The sequence below is a fragment of the Neovison vison genome, chromosome 3 (assembly GCF_020171115.1).
Source record: "Neovison vison isolate M4711 chromosome 3, ASM_NN_V1, whole genome shotgun sequence".
Lineage (NCBI taxonomy): Eukaryota > Metazoa > Chordata > Mammalia > Carnivora > Mustelidae > Neogale > Neogale vison.
In genome coordinates this window covers 136,411,196-136,430,033 of record NC_058093.1, presented here as the reverse complement: position 1 = coordinate 136,430,033, position 18,838 = coordinate 136,411,196, and the positions used below count along the sequence as shown (strand labels likewise).

Below are 18,838 nucleotides of genomic sequence, written 5' to 3'. Positions count from 1 at the left end.
TGTCATTTTATCCAAATAAGAATATGTGAATGAGAGAATACAATAATAAAAGGGTGGCATAGACCCCAGAAAAAAGTACTAACCAAATCAGAGGAGACCCCAAACCAGGGGGAGAAGAAAGGAGGTAAAAGAAATTAAAAATATATATATATGTATATATTAGACTGGTGAACAAAACAGAGCCACCCACTTGATTTTGGGTGTATTTTGGTCTCTTAGAAGAAACTAGCTCCAAAAATTTTAAAGAAAGAAAAACTCATATATAAAAAAACAAGGGTAAACATGATGAAGGGATGGAATATGACTGGAAAGATGAAAATTTTAAAAAAATTCTAAAAAAGGAATTGATAAGTTGGTTGGAAAAAGAAAGAAGAAGAAAAAAATAAGGCAGGGGGTGGGGAGAGAATGTGCTTACGCTGGAAAATAGAATAAAACCCTGTTCTAGATTTAGGGTATGTTTTGATCTGTTAGAAGAAATTGTATCCCAAAATATTTTAGAAAAAAAAAAACCCTATATGTATACAAAAAAATAAGATTAAATACAGTGAAGGATAAAATATGAATATAATAATGAAGGTTTAAAAAAAATTTTTTTAGGAAGGTATCATTAAGATAAACTAGTTAAAAAACATTAAAAGAGGAAAGAGTAAAATTTTAAAAAATAGAATAAGAAAAAAATAAAATTAAAAAATTTAATTTAGGGGCACCTGGGTGGCTCAGTGGGTTAAAAACTCTGCCTTTGGCTCAGGTCATGATCCCAGGGTCCTGGGATCGAGCCCCACATGGGGCTCTTTGCTCAGCAGGGAGCCTGCTTCCCTTCCTCTCTCTCTGGCTGCCTCTCTCCTTACTTGTGATCTCTGTCTGTCAAGTAAATAAATTTTAAAAAATTTAATTTAACTTTGCAAGACTAAAGGATCATGGGGAGAAAGCCTTGAATTCCATGTATTGTTTTCTCCTATTTCTGGAGTTCCGCTGTTCTCCTTGATCGGCGAGCTTGGTCTTGGCTGGATGTCCTTGCTGATCTTGCGGAAGGGCCTGTTGTAGTGATTCTCAAATGTCTTTGCCTGAGGCAAAATTACACTGCCCTTGCCAGGCGCCAGGTTAAGAAATCTGCTCGAGTTCGCTCTCAGGAGTTTTTGTTACCTGAACACTTTCTGTAGAGCTCTGTAGGATGGGAACAAAAATGGCGGCCTCCCAATCTCCAGCCCGGAGGAGCCAAGAGTTCATGGCGGCACTCCTCAGTGCGCCCTCAGAGATAGGGGTCAATCACTCCCGTCTCCCTTGTCTCCAGCTGGACTCTGGGCTCACCCGATCTGTGACCAAGCATTTCTGTCTCTGACACACAGCCCCGTTTGGAGTCTCCAAACCCAGCAGATTCCTGCCTCCAGAGGAGGAAGGTGAGTCTCCCTGGATCTGCCACTTGCGGGATCTCTGCTCAAATAGAAATGGCCTGACTGTGTCGTGGATCACAGTTTAAGGTAACCCTGAGCTGAGAGCTCACTCCTCGACTCTGTCTCTGTAGTTGGCTTCTCCACTCCCAATACCTGGCAGCTCTGCCACACTCAGAAACACCCGGTTTTTCCATGACCCCTCAGGTCCTGAGACCACACTGTGCCTGCGAGGGCTCCACCCCGTTAGCCACTGGAGTGATGTTCCTCAGTGGAGCAGACTTCTAAAAGTTAGGACTTTGTGCTCCACTGCTCTGCCACTTGCCAGGAACCAGCCCCTCCCCCTGTGGTCTATCTTGCCGTTGCCTTGGATTCACTTCTCCGCAGTCCTACCTTCCAGAAAGTGTTCAATTTTCTGTTCCTAGAATTGCTGCCCTTCTTCTCTTCTCTCTCCTGTTGAGTTTGTAGGTGCTCAGAATGGTTTGATAACTATCTAGCTGAACTCCTGCAGCTTGATGTCATTTCAGTCTGCCACTCCTCTGCCATCTTGCCTCTACCCAAAATTGACTTTTAAATATAAAAGTAAAACTATAAAACTTTTAGGAAAAAGATAGATAGTATTTGGGATCTAGGACTAGGCAAAGAATTTTTAGACTTGACAACAAAAGCATTATCAGTAAAAGGAAAAAATTGATAAATTGGATTCATGAAACTAAAAACTTTCACTCTGTGAAAGTGCATGTGAAGAGGAGAAGTCAAGTGAAAGTATGTAGCAAAGTACTAGTTTCTAGACTATATGAAGATCTCTCCAAGATCAGTACTAAAAACTGAACAATCCAATTAGAAAATGACAAGGACATGAAGAAACATTTCAAGGAAGAGCATATTTAGATAGCAAATAAACACATGAAAAGATGTTCCATATCATTAACTGTTAGGGAAATGCAGACTAAAGCTACAGTTAGGTATCACTACACACTTATCAGAACACCTGAAATAAAAAATAGCCACAGCTCATAGTGGCGAGGATATGGAGGACTAGCTCACTTATATATGCTGGTGCAATGCTAATGGTATGGCTACTCTCAAAAAACAATTTGGCAATTTATAACACACACAAACACACACACATGAAAAGTCCTAAACTAAACATGAAATTATGACCCCCAAATTAGGCACTATCCCAGGGAGATTAAAAACTTATATTCACATAAAAACTTGTATGTAAATATTTATAGCAGCTTTATTTGTAATGCCTACAACTGCAAACAGCTCAGATGTCCTTCTAGCAGGAATGGCTAAACATACTGTGGGTATTACTCAGAACTGAAAAGGAATAAATTATTGATAAATGCAACAACTTGGATGGAACTCCAGAGTAGTACTCTGATTGAAAAAATGGCAATCTGAAAAGATTGCACACTGTACAACTCCATTTCTATGCCATTATTAAAATGACAAAGCTCTAGAAATGGAGAACAGATTAGTGGGTACCGGGGCTTAAGGATGAGGCTGGGGGGGGTAGGGAGTATTGTTTTAGAAAGGCAACTTTCTAATGTCAATATGCTGGTTGTGACATTGTTCTACAGTTTTGCAAGGTGCTGTCTTTGGGAGAGATTGGGTAAAGTATACATGAGAACTCTATATTATTTATTAACAACTGCATGTGAGTGAGCCTACAATTCTCTCAAAATGAAAAGTTTAATTTAAAATAGAACACTAGGGATGCCTGGCTGGCTCAGTCAGTTAAGTGGCTGCCTTTGGCTTAGGTCATGATCCCAGGGTCCTGGGATCGAGTCCCGCTTCAGGCTCCTTGCTTGGCAGGGAGTCTGCTTCTCTCTCTGCCTGCCACTCTGTGTGCTTGTGAGTGCTCTCTCTCTCTCTCTCTGACAAATAAATAAATAAATAAAATCTTAAAAAGAAATAAAAATAAAATAAAATAATAAAAATAAAATAGAATACTATTATTAATGTATAACTTAAATGTGGTAAAGTGTCCAAATCAGTCAGTTTAATCCATTTTGACTAATGCACACATTCAGGTGCATGTCCTTTCCCAGGTAATCCTGCCCCAAGAGGAACAACCACTATTGTGGTTTTGATTTTTCTTACTGTGTGTGCTTACCATATGTACTTCCCATAGACCTATGTTGTTCTTGTTCCCTTGGTCTGGCTTCTTTCACTCAGCATAACACTTTTCAGAGTGACGCAGTGTTATTGTGTGTATTGGCAGTTTGTTGCTTTTTAATGCTTTGTAGTGTTCCAGTGTAAAAGAGGCATCATAGTGTGTCCCCACTTTCTCTTGTTGGACACCTAGTGGTTAGCTCTTATGTTTAAAGCTACTGTCAACATTCTTGAAAAAGGCTTGTGGTGGAAGTAATGTTTTCATTTCTCTTGGATAAATATTTTGGAGAGGAATTATTAGATCACGTGGTAGATGCAAGTTCAACTTTTTAAGAACCTGGCCCTTTTCTCAAAGTGGCTGTACCATTTTACACGCCCACCAGCACTGTGAGAGAGTTCTGGTTGCTCTGTATCTTCTTCAGCATTTGGTATTATTCATTAATAACAAATAATTATTTTCTTATTTATTTTCTTTTGTATTTATTCATTCTAGTGGCTATGAAGTGATGCGCCTTTGTGTTTTATTTTGCATTTCTCTGATGACTAATGATATTGAGCACTATTATGTGCTTATTCACCATTCATACATAATCTTCAGTGAAGTGTTCAAACGAACTCTTTTTTGGAAAGAGTTGCCTTATGTCAGGAAATATTTGGTCATTTATTTCTCTTTAGCTTTTTTGTTTGTAGGTGTTTGTGTGTTTCAAAAGTGTGTTTAAAAAGGTGCTTGTGTGTTTTAAAAGTGTGTTTAAAAAGTGTGACCTACACTTTTTTCAGGTGTATGCATGGTGAATATTTGCCCCTAATCTGTTTGCCTAGTTTTAAGTAGTGAATTCTTCTTGGCTTACCTGAGTTGCTTATTATAGTTGTAAGTCTCTTTCTGTGTCTAGTGGAAAATAAAACAATAGCACTGTTGGTTATTTTCCTTGGGTCTGTGCCTCACACTCTTTCCGTTTTGTTGCAACTGGGTCTTTGTCAAGAGTAGGAAAGTGCCCTAGGTGTTGTTTTCAAAACTCTTGATTTTCACACGACATGACTCCTTTTGAAAAAGTTGCTTTATGTCAAGGAAAGTGTTTCACTGAAAATGTCATATTTTTTGGAAATGTCCTGTCAGAAAACTGAAACTTTTACAAAAAATGGGGATTGGTTGGGTGATTACATTCCAAGGACTGAGGAAGCCTAGCTGGGAACTTACAAACCACAGCAAAATGCACCTGTCAGAATATCATTCTCATTTTATATTACAAATCATGTGTAGTTCCAGCCTCAACTGACAGTTAGTGAGGAAGCATTTTATGTCTTCTTGATCCACTTTTGCAAACCTTCTCCACTTTTCCAAACCTTCACGTCTTACTCTGTCTTAGTCTGGAACACACCTTTTCCCCCTCCACTCAATAAAAAGGTGGACAGTTTAAAAAATGGTTATTGAGTGCTCACTAAATGTCAGATAATTAGCAAGAAGCATGTCTATCCATCAGGAATTAAGAATCTAGACACAACTTTTAGCTCATGTATGCATATTTATTTAAATATAAATAACTTTTTTGCTGTACTCTTGTGTTTGGGAAGGACCATCTCATTTTATGTAAAGTTGTCTTTTTTACCTGCATTGCATTTTGCTGTTGTATATCTCTTTGTGTTGCTTTTCTTATCGACTTTTCTTTCTTTTCTCTAACAATAGCTACTCATCCATTTTTCTTTCTTTTTCTTTCCTTCAGTACATAACTTGAGTATGCAGATCTGCTTCAAGCTGCCTTATGGACCTTTCTTAATTCTGTGTCTAGTTCAAGTAAATGCCAGTAAGTGTATATATTTACTATAATGTCTCAGGAAAATGCCAAAGCGGTGGGGCCAGATAAAATACAGAACACCCAGTTAAATTTGAATTTCAGATAATGATTTCTTTAGTGGGAATATGTGCTATACATAGTATAAATTTGTTCCATATAATATTGGGGGAAATGTTTATACTGTAAAATTATTCATATAATTGGTATCCTGTATTTTTACTTGCTAAATTTGGCTACCCTATGAAGGGGGATGGCATAATGCAAGTGAAAATTCCAGATGTGAACATTCTCCATCCCTTTCCATCTCCCATAACATGGAGCAGACAGTCCCAAAGTTGTCCCTACCATCACTTCCACGCTCAGCTCCCAAGAACAATTGACTCAGTCTCAACAGGACCTGGCTCATTCAGATTCCACAGCAAATCTTCTACTTCTTGGTCTTGTACTCACATTCACCCTTCATTTGTTATATTTATAGACACCACAGATCTAGTACTGGCTCAACTGGTCTTTTAACCTCTTTCCTCTGGGAGGGTTGTAAATATTTATCATTCATTGTTTTTCCCTTGTTGGAATAGGCTAAAGTCACAAATAAAAAGTTCCACAACTTTGCTTCTTCTAGCATTCTTATGTCACAGCTTCTCTTCAAGGGTGTGTTCTTTTCTAGTATGTTCTGCGATGCATTGTAGCCTAGATTCTTCCCTTAAAACACCATTAAGGCAACTTCCATTAAGATTACTTATGCCCTCTTGGTTGCCTCCAGGTTCTTTCTTGAAAATTTCCTTTAACTTCTGATGGAGGCCATCATCAAGATGGCCTGCCCAAAGTGAGGGAGTAGCTGGGGACCGAAATCTAGCATGTACTCTGCTCTCCAGCCCATGCTAACTGTCCTAGGCTAAGAGGTCCAATAAATAACATTCTTACTTCACCCAAGTCCTGAGAAATATTGAGAGAAAGTTGAAGAATTCAGGCAGATGGAGAATAAAATATTTATTACAGGTCAAGATAGGTTGAAATACAGGATTAGATATGAGCCAGCAATGGATTCTAATTCTGGGCTGAAGAATTAGACAGACGTGCAACCTAATCATAGAAATTACTGGACCCTCAATGTGGGACACTGCCCCAAGAGGAACCGGGGGTAGGAGGAGAAGACCAGAGTGTGCACTTCCTTTGGATAGCTAGCACCCCCACGAGGAAACTGGCAGCTTTTCTCCTAAACCTACCCACAGGCAATGTCAAGAATTAGATGTGTTGGACACCTGTTGTGGCCACTTTACATGCTGTCATTCCACTTCCTAATCCAGCTGCTAGTGAGCCTGTCAGTTCTGCACAGGGTTTGAATGCCTTTGTACATTGCAACCTGGAAATACCTTGTTCCTGTATTGCTTCTAGTTCCAGGGCTTTTCTGATGCTTTGGCAGGGATAGGCATACTTGACATGTGTACAAGTACAACCCAAGTTTTCACACACGAGGTCACCTTTGACCAGGGGGGATGAAGGCTGGTAGAGTAGATGCTTCCCTCATTTTTCCTCTGTGTAGACAGTTCTAAGATACATTTTAGAAGATTCATGGCATCGGGTACCAGTGTCTACCTCATTGTATTAGCTTTCCCTCTTTTCCTGTACCACTTTTCTCTTCTATTCCTTGAGATCATTTCCTTCATTGATTCCAGGCCTGCAAGATTTTGTCTATGGCTCTGCTTTCAGAGACTCCAGGCTGAGACACTGGGGAAGGGGGAGGGGATGAGAGAGAGTAAAGAGAGGCAAAGAGTGTTATGTTACTGGGTGTCCTTCCACTTGGAAGGAAAAATTGAGTGGAGTGTAAGAACTTCTCTAGTGGGGAAAATAATAGGGTTTCCATATAGACTAAGGGTGAAAAAGATCTTTAATCAGTTCAATTCTTAGATAGCAAAAAAGCTAAGAAAATTAGGCTTTTTTTTTTTTTTTTTTTTTTTTACTAGCTCTGAAAAGAGATGAAAATAAGCTGACAAGGTAGAGGATTAGTTCTAATCATGGATACAAAACTTCTAAGTGATGGAAGGAGCTCCTTCCAGTCAGAAGGAGCTCACATTGGAAAGCACTTGCTCTGAGCAAAAAACCCACCCCTACCCCAAAATCCCCCAACGATGACTGGACCGATTTAGCACTCTTCTTGGTTCTGTATGATTAGTTGCATATATACAATTGTTTTTACGTGGATCTTATGGGCATAATGAATATTAGGGCTGTAATTTTAAATATACTTCCTCTGGTTCTTGTGGCTTTCACAGTAGTTGACGGGTATGTGTGTGTGTGTGTGTGTGTGTGTTTAAGATTTCTTTTTTTTTTTTTTGAGTTTAATTTTTAATTTTTTATAAACATATAATATATTTTTATCCCCAGGGGTACAGGTCTGTGAATCACCAGGTTTACACCCTTCACAGCACTCACCAAAGCACATACCCTTCCCAATGTCCATAACCCCACCCCCCTTCGCCCAACCCCCCTCCCCCCAGCAACCCTCAGTTTGTTTTGTGAGATTAAGAGTCACTTATGGTTTGTCTCCCTCCCAATCCCATCTTGTTTCATTAAGATTTCTTTTTTTAAGTGATCTCTACACCCATTGTCAGGCTTGAACTCACCACCTTGGGATCAAGAGTCTCGTGTTCTAACTGAGCCAGGCAGGTATCCCTAGAATGGTTGAGTTTTGACTAGAAGAGAACATACTGCACACCTACAATATGCAGAAAAATCACTGGCCAAAGGGACTTTCTGTTATCATAAGTGCAGTGTAGTCTGCCATCATAGTTTATGTCTGGCAATCGTCTCCCCCTGGGGAGGCTAGGCTGTGTATTACATGGGCAAGAATTGCCTCTGGGAAACTGGGCTTGTCTCATAGTGCTGATTCTGGCTATTGCACAGCCCAAACATTTTTTTTTTTTTTTTTGTCTCCAGCTTTAATGTTTACCCCTAATCTATAATCTTTCTTGCATGGTGCTGAATCATACCACTGAACTCACTTTAGGTAGGGGTGGCTTGCTGCTCCTACCAAGCTTTTAAACAGAAACCACAGAATAAGTCCCGTTTGAGCTCATTGTTAAATCCTTTTTATGGGATAAGAATTACCTGTGAGCAGAAGCTCCTCACAAAAACATACTCCATGCAAGGGAGCTCAGAAAGTCTTGGGGTGAATGGGCCTCAGGCCAGGAAGCTCCCATCATGGTTAGAGTGTTTCTGTCACAGCTGGGATCTTTCCTGTTGAATCACGGTCTCTGCCGTCCATACTGAAACAGCAATCTTTGGAATTTTGAATATGGTGTTGCCAACTTGAATGTTTCCCAGTTGCTCTTTTTAGAAAGACAGCTTATTTTCTGGAATAGAGATTAGGTTTGTAAATGTGTCCTCATTAGCAGGGAAGAACTGGGCACATCTCCAGAAAGTGCTGGCCATCCCAAGAGTCTCCTGGATGCAGAGCAGCTCTGGGTGGCCTTTAGAGGGAGTTCCGTCTCAGGGCTGTCCTTTCTACCAGGCGGATGTAGAGCTGAATCACTAAGGACACAATGGAAAGGGAGGGGCAAAAGTGAAGCCTTTATATTTCCTCTTCAGGGACACAACTCACATCACACCTGCCAAATTGTCCGCTGCACCCTGGAAAGCAAAAAAGGTAAAGAGAAGTATTTCTGTACTTCATTATCTTAGCTATGCTTGTTGTCTTAGAGAAGCAGAGGAAGAGTAGTAGAATACGGCAGCTGGACAGGTGTGTAATGAACCAAATGAGCATGAAGATTATTCTTTGATTGAGTGTGGCTTTTGCTGATCTCTTGAAGAATACACTAACATGTTTGTTAATACATTAACATTGATGGTGTACATTTTTTAAATCCTTGAGGCAGGCTGACTTAATTTCAAACCTCTCATTTGTTTAGCAAAATAGATCTCTGTTGATACTTTCTACTTACTAATAAGCCTTATTTAGAGCAGAGCTTGTTACACATGGCTCTGGCCTCTGTGTGATGAAACTTTTCTTAGTTCCTCAGAAGATCTTAACTGCACTGGAGTGGTCTTATTAATAACTAGACATGTTGGAAAGAATGTCTTACAATGTTCTGTTCTCTTGCAATATTTAGTGACAGTATCCCCTTTTAAGATACGTTTCTTCCTCACATTTCCTGAATAGTTCTTCTTTTTTTCTAGAAATCCTCCTTCTTAACCTGGAAGGGCTACAGCCTTGGGCATCCTTTTACTGTTTTTCTCCCATGAGAGCTTCCAGATTACACATTGCTTTTGCTTGGGAGCGATTTTCCTCTGTCTGAAAGCGGACAGAAGTGTACACTAAAAGACATTTTCGGCCTTTCCTTCCTTCTTTGGGAGCTCACTTCAGAGTCCTTCCATGGGTCTGTGCATCTGCAGTAAGGCTCTGTGTGACTTGGGACTTATGTCTTTCATGGTGTCCTCTTTTTTTAAACCAACTGCATAAATTAGACTAGAAGTTAGACTAGAAATTGTAAAATATTTATACTGTTGATTTCTCTAATGCATATCCATTATGGTGTGATTGTGCAAGACATGGATCATTTCACAGGTAGGTTTTCCCTGCCCTCAAGGAGTGCTAAGTCTAGTGAGGAAGACTAACCTATTCGGTGAATAAGAATCTGTATATTCATCGACACGTTTGTGTGTCGGTGTCTCACAAAGACAACCACTCAGATCTAGAAGAAACAGTCAATTAAGGTTATTGCATAAAATCCACTGAACACAAGATTAACGTGGATACTCTGTTGTGCTAACAGCCAGAAGGGTGAAATTTCGGAAAATGGATGATGAAAGTAGAGCTCTTAAGAGTTAGGTTAATGATAGTGAAAACTCTGTCTTGCAAATAAATGTGCCAAATACCAAAGGTCATGCATTAATTCATAGGATATATTCCCAGTAATTTTTGAGAAAAACCTAAACCTAAAGCTTTTCTTCTTGGTGCTATGAATTAAATGCTTGAAGAACTAGAAGATCTTATTGTGAAGTGCGGAAAATAATACCATATTTTAATAACCATTAACTATTAGAGTAAACCTATTGATACCTCGTATTTTAGGCTAAGTTTCTTAATTTTTCTGGTAAGATGGTATCCTTATAAAATAGGGATAATAATGGTGATGCCATAAAAATAAAACCATTTTACCTAAACTAAAGCTTATTATCTGAGTAGTATCCAATGGCAAGTGGAAAGAGCATGGATTTCAGAGCAGAGGGGTTGGTGTTCAAATCCTGGCTCCCCCACTTACAGTGTGTAAATTCCCAAACCCTCATTGTCTTGTCTTCAAAACTGGAGTAACATGATCCATCTTGTAGGACTTACATTCTGAATAATGTATGCAGTGCTTGGCACATACACGAAATCTGCAATTCAGTCATTTCCTTTACAAAGTAATCACACACAGTTGTGGAAAGGGGTATGTGTGTATTGATGCCCATCATAGCTCTTTTGCTGATGGTGTAGAGGAGGAGTTCATTTGGGTGTCTGCCTCGGGGGAGTGGATAGGCAAAATGTGGAAGCACAAAGACACAGTACTTACAAACAACAGAGGATGTTCCCAGAGTAACCTGGATGAGTCTTAAAAATGTAGTACTCAGTGAAAAATAAATCATTTAATGTAAGCTCATTTATGAAAATGAAAAAATGCATAAAATAAGGAAACATTTTTAAGGACACATGTAAATAAAAGAACATGCTTTAAACAAATGATAAGTGTTGTCTGTGGAGATGGAGGAGAAAAGAAATGAATTGGGTTGAAGTCAATAAGCAAAGAAGAGAACTGTGGCCCAATGATGGCTGTGCGAAGAAAACCAAGGGGTATGATTACTTCAGTCCTCTATGCTTGTGGTTAAAAAAGAAGAAAGAAACAGACAGATTAATAATAGAAGAGTGCATAGGGTGCCTGGGTGGCTCAGTTGGTTGGGGGACTGCCTTCGGCTCAGGTCATGATCTCGGGGTCTTGGGGTCAAGACTGCATCAGGCTCCCTGCTCAGTGGTGAGTCTGCTTCTCCCTCTGCCCCTCCCCTGCTCATGCTCTCTCTCTCTTTTGCAAAAATAATTTTTAAAAAGTCTTTAAAAAATAAAAAAAATAATGTAAGAGGGCATGGCTCACATAGGTGATCTATCCGTATATCCCCGCATCCTTTCCCTAGGTGCCTCCCTAACTGTAGGGCTACTTAACTCTTCTATAAAGGCAGGCTTTTTATAATGACAATGTGACATAGATTTAAGAAGAATAAAGTTTACATTTACTTCTGAATCTGAAATTGCATTCTAGATCCTGACCCCATTAGCTAACTCTATATACTGAAATGCAGAATGCAGTATGAAGAGTGTAAGATTTGGACATGCTTCATTATTGGACCAAAATCAGTTTCTTTTCTTTTTTTTTAAAAAGATTTTATTTATTTATTTGACAGAGAGAGATCACAAGTAGGCAGAGAGGCAGGCAGAGAGAGAGGAGGAAGCAGGCTCCCTGCTGAGCAGAGAGCCCGATGCGGGACTCGATTCCAGGACCCCGAGATCATGACCTGAGCCAAAGGCAGCGGCTTAACCCACTGAGCCACCCAGGCACCCCCAAAATCAGTTTCTTATTAAAGCAACAAAATAAAAAACTTCCAAGGATGTTATTATTATTAGACCTGTTACAGAGAACTCTATTACAATTAACTTGAAGAACAGAGTCCTGTTAAAGGTATATGCTAGTATTTTCATTAAATAAGATTAGTAAAACTTTTGTGTTATGTACCTTTAAAAAAAACTGTCGGGAACAAAGAGAAGTACAGTCCAGGCTTGTTATAATATAACTTCTAGGCTCTGTTATACTATGCTGGGTGGTCTGATGAATGGAATGGGTAGCGTCTAGTCCTTAATGATTATTTTAGGAAAACCAACTTCAATTATAGGGATGTGTCATCACCATTTTTTTGCCATATAAATTTGGTGGGTTATTATTTTGAAAGTCCATGAGTGACATGTTTCCTTTCAGTCTCTCTCTGCCTGAGAAGTGCTGAGCTGTGCACTCTCCTCCCTGCCCCAGATCTGAGGCCTTCACCCTAGGCCTTGGCTTTGTTTGGCTCATAAGGTGCAAAGCCCTATGTTTTAGTGACAGGTGTGACACTAACGCCTAAATCAGTAACTCAACAGTGTCACACCCCAGAGAACACACTTCCAGTGAGCTCAGCTCGGATATGTACTGTCTGAAAACAAGGCAAGTTAGTAACTAAAATAAATATACCCAGGTGGCGATAATAGCCTGCTGTCTGTCATAATAGCCTGGAGAATATAGGCCTAGGCTTGGGTTCTATAAGAGTGCACAGCTATAATCTAGAAGATGAGAGAAGAGGAATGAAGTCGTTCCATATCACTGGGGGACTAAATGAGGGAAAAAAATGGAGCTGGGCTAGAAATGTGTGAATGTGAGGTAGGTAGGCTAATTGGCTCTAGCAGACATGGTGTATAAAGAAATCCTGAAAGAAATCCTGCAAGTAACAGAACACTTAGTCAAAACGAGTTAAAGTATAAGGAAACATCATCTTACACGACAAGAAATCCCTGCAGTTCAGATCCAGGACCAGTTAATCCGTCTACTCAGTTAATCTATCTACTCAGTTAATCTGTCTACTCAGTTCTGTCCTCCTTTTCACTCTGCCATCTGACTTACCCTTGGGCTGGCTACGTCACAGTCCCACAATAGCTGTCCTGACAGTAGTCATGTGAAGACAAAACAGCTCTGAGAAAGAGAGGGCTGGCTTCCCCCTGTGAATCTTTTATCAAAGGGAGGCTTCTTCTAGAAGCTCTGCAGTGACTTTTGTCCTTATTGGCAAAAATCATGGCACCTTCAGATCTTTAAAATTCTATTTATTTCCCCCCAAACTTGAGTGAGGAGTAATTGACAAATATTATATATTTAAAGAGTACAGTGTAATGATTTTATACACATCAACATTGGGGAATGTTTCCCAAGATTACATCCTTCACCTTACATAGTTAACTGTTTTTTTGTTTTTTTTTTTTTTCTTTTCCTTTGGTGAGAATGCTTAAGATCTACTCGCCCCAACTTTGTACTACACATTACTGTATTATTAACTGTAGTCACCATGCTGTACATTAGAACCTCACAATTTCTTCTTATAACACAAAGTCTGTACCTAATTAGTCACTAATGTGGGATAAGAATTATTTCAATTGGCTTTAGCCAGTCAAGGCTTGCTCCTGGGGCATGGAGCAGGCATGAAGGTGAGAAGTCTTTTCTGAATACATGGCTAAGTGGAAGTTGCTTCATGAGATCTGTGTTTTCTTAGCAAAGAAGAAGGGAAAGGAAGGGCTGAACAGCAGGCATTCAATTTTTTTACTGAGCCATCTAGGGAGAATTTGAAGGTATCTGGAAATAGAAAAGTGTTCTCCTCCTATGAGGCTGTGAAGGTAGACAGTCTAGTGGGACAGCATTTTATTTGGCTGAGCTTGTGTAACTTGAAAATTTTTCTTCTTCTTTTATTTTGAATATTTTATTTATTTGAAAGAGAGAGATAAAGAGAGAGAGAGAACGCTTGAGTGGGGGACAGAGGCAGAAGGAGAGGGAGAAGCGGACTCTCCGCTGAGCTGGGAGCCTGATTCAGGGCTCAATCCCAGGACCCCGAGATCATGACCCAAGCTGAAGACAGATGCTTAACCAACCGAGCCACCCAGGTGTCCAAGCTTGAGAATTTTTCTGTGCAAATTCCAGGATGAGGGGGAGTCTGATGGTATGGACGGTAAGAACACAAAAACCTAATTCCTTCTGCTCTTTTGTGGCAAACAACTTTAAATGTACACAAATTATAGTGAGACAGCTTTGAACTACTGGTCGAAAGGAACAGAATCTTTATTCATTAGAATCTGCAACTAATCTGCACCTCTGTCATTTACAGATTTCTCGAAAACTAGAATATGTAATTTTTCATGAAACAGTGTGCCCAGACTCTTAAATTCGTGAAATTAAGTAACTGAACCCCATAGATTATCTGTATTTCCAAGTAATATTCTTGGATTTTTTTCTCCCATCTGTTTTCAGATAGTGCTGGGCATAAAATGGATTCCCTCAGCACAGCAAACGTTGAATTTTGCCTTGATGTGTTCAAAGAGCTGAACAGTAACAACGTAGGAGATAACATCTTCTTTTCACCACTGAGCCTGCTCTATGCTCTAAGTATGGTCCTCCTTGGTGCCAGAGGAAACAGTGCAGCGCAGATGGAAAAGGTATGGAACACAGCTAAGATCTCCCTGTAGCCTAGAGGTCTTCTGTGTACCCCTGTGGGTCAGCCAGATGCTCACATCCTTATACCAAGGAAATTCTGCCGTCTTGTGAAAGGAGAAACGTTTGGGAAAATCATATTTCTTAAAATGAATAATGGCTTAAATAATGCAGTAGTGATGATACAAATATCATAACACATATAACACAGTCCCTTCCCTTTGGTGCTCTCATGCTTTCATTTCTGCAGTTTACTTTTTCAAGATTCATAAATGACAGAGAACATACGTGAGGTACATAAACCTTAATGACACTTTAAAAGCTCTCAAGTTTTTAAAAATATTCATGAGGACATTTGAAGCTCATAGGAGCCCTGTGTAGCAGGTAGGGGTTATTATCTTCCTTTTACAGAGGGGGAAGCTGAGAGAGACTGAGAGAAAAGGGGTGACTTTTCAGGTTACATAGGCTGATATACAGTGATTTTTCCATTTATATATTTTTAATTGCTATGGAAAATCTCGATAAACATCACTTAACTACTCCTAGAGTACTCACATACCATATTATTGTTTGCCCTTTATTTCTTTACTCCATATTTGGATGCAATTTCATGATTTTCTTGCTCTCAGAATAGGTATTGTACTGGGACACCATGTAATGTTTTACATGAACCCCAGATGGTCACTGTCCTAGTGAATGGCCCGAGACTGGTGGGAGGGGGCAGAAGAGCTCGTGGACAACAGCTCCGTCCCTGAAGCCTGGCAGATGGTTGTCAGGGAATGTCTCTCGAGCTCATCTTCTTAAGCGGGAAACGGGATGATCCCGTCTACTTGTAAAGCCGTTGAGAGAGCTCAGTAAGATGTGAAGGCTGAGTTCAGTACTAAGAATATGACTAAATGTTAGCTGTTACTGTTGGTCTTTATCTGAAACGGAGAAACAGACGCTTGTAAATATTCACTTTTATAGACTGTATGTTGCTTTTGATGCCCGTCGATCCCTGTTTTTCTTTTCTAGGTGCTTCACTTTGATCATACTTCAGAGTCATTAAAACCAGAGTTCAGGGACTCAGCTAAGGTATGATAATATCATTGCTGTGCTGTCAAATGCTCTTTAACATAAGAGCACCAAGAGATTATAGCGCAGGGGTTGAGTAACAACCTCTCTTTGGCCGGTAAGGGTTAGCCGTGTCTCCCTTGATTCACTCCTTTGGTCTTCCCGATTATCTCTATGGCCTATAGAGTTTACATAATGATAATAATGTTAATAATGCTGATAAAGTCCCTCAGATTTTATCATACCATTTAGTGTCATCCTTGCTCCAACTTTCTGTTCTTTAATGGACTGTGCCATATATCTCCATATGGGATTGAGTCTGCCAGCCACATCTATGGAGTGGTAGATTTTTTTCAGTGGGGGCACTGAGAAAGGACACTGATGGTTTACCTTATAGTTAGTCCCCAGGAAAACAGGGCCTGATGTTGCCCAGCCTACATTGCCTGGGACCATGATACCTGCTCTTTTCTAGTAGGAGAATTCCTTTTGAAAGCGAAATTGTATAGAATTCACATATGAAGATGGTTGTGTTTCATCGTGATTGAGAAAGCACGTAAATGCATATAGGTTCACAGAATACTTGCTTCATAGGATCCACTTGTGAGGAATCGAAGCTCATAGTTTGGGAAACTTTTCTTTAGGGAATGAAGGTGTACCCCTATAATGTCCTTGAGTTCAGATGCATCAGAGCTGTAGGTCTAACAGAATTGCTCCTGTGATGGGTGAGTAAGGTCTGTTCAGTGAAGACCCATTGGGATCTCTTTTTGAAAACTGGTGCTTTTGGATTAACCCACTAAGGCCAGCAAGTGCTTATGTGTTTTGCAATAGCTTACAATTCTGCATGCAATCTATGAGTAAGGTCACAGCGTGCTGAGATTATTGTGCTAGAGGAAATCTAGAGAAGGAACATGACTTCAACTCTCCAACTCCTTGTTTGTTCGTATTCTCTACGCTTTTATTCAGAGGCAGTCATCTTGCTCTTTACTTACTGTTTTCATGTATGTATAACCCTCTGATGGCAAGAAATCAAGCAACTTAATACTCCATTCTTTGTTTACTGATGCTTCAGTGCAGCCAAGCTGGAAGGATTCATTCAGAGTTTGGAGTCTTAATCTCTCAAATCAACCATCCAGACTCTAACTATACCCTCAGCATGGCCAACAGACTCTACGGGACAAAGGCAATGGTGTTCCATCAGGTACGTTCATATGGAATGCTGGGCCAAGGCTGCCTCGGCATCCTCTACCTATCACACCATAAAATAAGTAAAGAGCAGGAAGAGCCGCGCGACATTCATCTTTAAGAGATTAAATTTGAGCTGACTTAGAGTTCCAGCGAAATGGTTTTGCCAAACTCTCATTTAAAGTTGTGAAATATCACATAAAAATTTTATTTCCCCCAAAACCACCAAAGTTGCCCAAGAAGCAAGGTCAGGGAAGAATTACAGATACACACTCACACACGCCATGGGGAGACCTGGCTCCCCATTAGACCTCAAACAAGCAAAATGTACTCACTCTGGTCCTTGCTTGGGTAATCACTCTAGATCTCAGTTTTCCAATCTAGAGTGTGGGGCGGTAACTCCCATCCGTCGGCTTCGAGAGATCAGAGGAGTGAGAGTGTACTGCCATTGTGCTTCAAGTGTTCTAGAGCAAAACATGTCAGTGATATGACAGAAGAACAACCAAACATTTCTGAACATTCCTTTTGGAAAGCTTTTTGATTGTTTAAATCCATTTGGTTTTATTAAGAATAAGTACATATGGATTTTGCTTTCTTGCAGATGTACACACACAAACTGCTTTTGTCTCTGTGTTGTAGATTTTAGAAAACACAGAGCAGTAGACTTTGGCTTCCCTTACACTATTTTTTTGCGTGATTGCTCTTTCTTTTACAGCAATATTTAACTTGTTCTAAGAAACTCTATCAAGCCGTACCACAAACTGTTGATTTTGAACAGTCTCCAGAAGAAACAAGGAAAACTATTAATGCTTGGGTTGAGAGTAAAACTAATGGTAAGAATAAGTCCCACATGTGTCTCCAAACTTTATTTGCACTGTTTTGATAGGCTGCCTGAGTCAGCGCTAACAAGGAAGCTGAGTGAAGTCCTGGACCCAACCTAAGCAGGTCAAGAATGGAGGAAATGAAGTATTTTGGAATATTTGTAAATATCCTTTACAATCCTTTGTCCTAATTGGCAGCTAAGCTCAGTGACTCTGAGAATGAGAACACTATTTCTACTTCACAGAAGTGTTGTACATTCTGCAATTAAATTTAGTTAAATTTAAATCTACCTTTCACGATTTTAAAATAAACCTTCTAATTATCAATTTTTTAAAAAATTGGCAGGTTAAATGTTGAGATTTAAAGATGTGTCCATTTCATTATTTAAAAATATCTAGTTAAGGAAAGATTTAAAGAAAAACAAGTAGAGAGAATACTATAACGAATCCTTATTGACCCATCACTCAGTTGCAGGATTTATTACCTAAAGCCAATCTTACAGCTATACCCTCGCGCTTTTCCCCTTACCTCTTCCAGGACAGATTCCAGAAACCATCTTTTTTTCTTTTTTCAGGTTGTTTCCTTTCAAAAATATAAGTTATTTAAAAGAAAATACCACTGCATAAGATGGGATCGGGAGGGAGACAAATCATAAGAGACTCTTTTTTTTTTTTTTAAGGTAGCAATGATTATTTTTATTGTTTATTCACAGATTAAACAGAACAGCTGGGTTAGTGAGTTGCTGAATATTTTATTATACTCAATTGAGAAGTCTATTGTTTCTTTTTTTTAATTTTTTTTTTTTTTTAAAAACAAGGAGCCATCCCAACCTAGATGGCATCATCTCTTTTTTTTTTTTTAAATTAAATTTATTTATTTTCCTGATGGAGGCATAATACTCCATCGTGTATATGGACCACGTCTTCTTTATGCATTTGTCTGCTGAAGGGCATCTTTGTTCTTTTGACAGTTTGGTGACCATGGCCATTGCTGCTATGAACATTGGGGTACAGATGGCCCTTCTTTTCACTCCATCTGTATCTTTGGGATAAATACCCAGTAGTGCAATGGCAGGGTCATAGGGAAGCTCTATTTCTAATTTCTTTTTTTTTTTCCCAATTTATTTATTTTCAGAAAAACATTATTCATTATTTTTTCACCACACCCAGTGCTCCATGCACGCCATGCCCTCTATAATACCCACCACCTGGTACCCCAACCTCCCACCCCCCCG

At 39.6% G+C, this 18,838-nt stretch overlaps 1 protein-coding gene across 4 annotated transcripts in view; it reads left to right on the top strand.

Moving 5' to 3' along the window:
- Positions 1 to 18,838, top strand: part of SERPINB11 (serpin family B member 11) — an 87,050-nt gene that overhangs the window by 56,091 nt on the left and 12,121 nt on the right. For 2 of the 4 annotated variants that reach the window (XM_044242844.1, XM_044242848.1), the window contains exons 2-5: positions 14,368 to 14,552; positions 15,562 to 15,621; positions 16,670 to 16,798; positions 17,498 to 17,615. In XM_044242844.1, coding sequence (XP_044098779.1) covers positions 14,368 to 14,552; positions 15,562 to 15,621; positions 16,670 to 16,798; positions 17,498 to 17,615 — 492 coding nt within the window. Of the gene's footprint in view, positions 1 to 8,791; positions 8,949 to 14,367; positions 14,553 to 15,561; positions 15,622 to 16,669; positions 16,799 to 17,497; positions 17,616 to 18,838 lie in introns of those variants that run through there. The other 2 variants (XM_044242847.1, XM_044242846.1) reach the window with 2 other exon arrangements.